The following is a 2,494-nucleotide window of genomic DNA, read 5'->3' as shown; positions in this document are numbered from 1 at the left end:
ACATAAATAAACAAAACCATATTTATTTATTTTATGCCGACGTTTCGACCTGAGTTTCAGGTCTTCATCAGGGGTTGTGGCGTAGAAGGTAGGCTAGCAACTGAGCTAGCCTCAGCTCAAGCTGAAACTCAGGTCGAAACGTTGGCATAAAATAAATAAATATGGTTTTGTTTATTTATGTTGTTCTTTGCTGACCGCACCCCCCGACCAACTTCTCCAATCATTAAATATAAATGTTTTAAAAAAATCAATATGTAATTATTTATATGTTTTTATTTTTTCAGATTGGAAAAAATATAACTGTTAATGGTATTAATTGTTTAAATTTATCCTCTCATGATTTCTTGGGTTTTAATGAGGAAAAGGTTATTGAGAATAGCACTATCCAGTCCATCAGAAAATATGGTATTGGCTCTTGTGGTCCAAGAGGCTTTTTTGGAACAGTTGGTAAAGCTTTATTTTTACATTTTATAGACATATAATCTGACACTATAAACTTCTGGTACTGGTACTGGTATTTGGTGGGGGGGAACAAGTTCGGCAAGTGGGCCTGTGGGTCCTTTTTGCCAACCCCTGACGGCTAAGTAGATTACCACCGAATACTAACCAAGGTGTGAGTGTCAAGATTCATTCTTCGGCACCGTCAAAAAATGAATGTTTAACTGCCCCAGGTGGGAATCAAACCCACAATGTTCCGAACCTGTGCGCACTGGGACCTGCGCCCTAACCCGCATGGCCGTCACGTCTCTCACTATAAACTAAGTCATATTTATGCTACTTCAGGCCTCATCTCGACTGAAAAAGTTCCACTGGAGGTTTAGCTTTCCCTTTTGAGTAAACATAGTGAGTTGAATTTGAAACTGAAAAAAAAAAACTACAGAAAGTATTGACAGCTGTGCCAAAAAAAAACACATTTGTCACCTCAACCAGCTAATGGCTTTCTAACGCTAAGCTTAGGATGCTAATGACACCCAAAAACTGATTTATATTTATGTGAATATAGACTTGACCTCCACTGAAAAGGATCTATTGGGAGTTAGTTAATCCCTTTTTGAGTAAGCCAATGGAAGTTGATAGCTGTGACAAAAAAACAATACATTTCTCATATCAAGAAAGAGGGGTTTTCAATTACTTCCGTGGCATTTTTTGAACTTTCCCTTCAGCATTGTAGGCGAGGTTGATTTTCACTGTGAGCTATTAACATTCACTAGTGAAAGCATGTTTTTGGCTATTCAATTTCAATAAATTTCTCAGTTGACTAAGCCTAGTAAATGTCTACCTTTCTTTGAACATCAACTGTCACTGTAACATATACTCTCATAAAGCCATATTATGTAACCTTCAATTTGTCAGTTAGATTTTTTTATAATAAGCACTTTATATTAATAGCTTTATTTTTGGATTTTCTCTTTAGGAAGTCTGGTAAGTCAATTCATAAAAATTTTTTGAGGTTAATAAACTTCCAATTGAATGTAATTTATATTAAATTATCATATTATAGTACAATGTTTCGGGACCACTGTCCCATATTCATGTACTTTAAACCTCATAATTTTTCATAATTTGAATTTCATATAGGAAATCATGTCACTCACATCTTTGCACTTTTCTACCATTACTTATTTGTGTAAATTTTTATGAAGCTTTATTTTTAATTCTAATTGATGGCTTAGTTCAGTGACAAAGGTAAATTTTTGTCTTCAAGCAAAGTAACTTTGAATTTGCTATACTGTTAATCAGTTCTTGGTAGAAATTTATTTGCAACATACCTCTGAATCAACTTAAAACCGGATTGTGTAAAACAAGCACTGCCTATATTGTAGTTGCAATTAAATGAGTAGTTAAAAGTGCCAAATGTGAGTTGTATAGGCAAAACTGAGGTGTATTGTAAATTGTCCCTAATTACATTGTGCAAATGACACATTTGGGTATTAAAGTATCTTAATGGTGTTATGTGCCATTTTCACTCTTATAATTAGTTTTTTTTAACAATAGTGATAACAATTATTGTGAAACAAATTTATTATTCCTTTTTAGAATTATATAAAGAATTATCTCTTCAACTATATATCGTTTTAGATGTTCATTTGGAATTGGAGGAACGCCTTGCAAAATTTATGGATTTAGAGGAAGCTGTTGTTTATGCATATGGATTTTCAACTATTTCCAGTGCGATACCTGCCTATGCAAAACGAGGCGATGTTATTTTTGTGTAATTTTTCTTCCTTTTTTAAAATTTATTTATTTTGATTTTTGATGAAATTTGTGTCATTTTAATTTAGGAATAATATGCACAAATTAACAGTTTTTTGTTTTGGATTGGTTATTGCACTTATTCTCTGATTTGATATTACTTTTAAAGTTTATACTCAAATAGTATGTATTCTAAATAAAACTTAATTTCTATTAACTCTGTTAATTGCTTTAGTAAAGAATTAATCATTCATTAGATATAATCATCCAAAAAACAAATATATATATATTACCCATCCTT

The 2,494-nt window shown here is 32.2% G+C and overlaps 1 protein-coding gene across 1 annotated transcript in view; it reads left to right on the top strand.

Annotated features, from left to right (window-relative positions):
* Spt-I (serine palmitoyltransferase subunit I) overlaps positions 1-2,494 on the top strand; it is a 23,595-nt gene that overhangs the window by 12,923 nt on the left and 8,178 nt on the right. The window contains exons 4-5 of the mRNA XM_067052127.1: positions 285-447; positions 2,080-2,212. Of these exons, the coding sequence (XP_066908228.1) occupies positions 285-447; positions 2,080-2,212 (296 nt within the window). The remainder of the gene's footprint in view (positions 1-284; positions 448-2,079; positions 2,213-2,494) is intronic.

This window comes from Halyomorpha halys, unplaced genomic scaffold (genome assembly GCF_000696795.3).
Source record: "Halyomorpha halys isolate HHAL.00 unplaced genomic scaffold, Hhal_1.1 Scaffold556.1, whole genome shotgun sequence".
NCBI classification, from domain to species: domain Eukaryota; kingdom Metazoa; phylum Arthropoda; class Insecta; order Hemiptera; family Pentatomidae; genus Halyomorpha; species Halyomorpha halys.
Note: the sequence above shows the minus strand (reverse complement) of the source record. Positions and strands in the feature narration are given on the sequence as shown.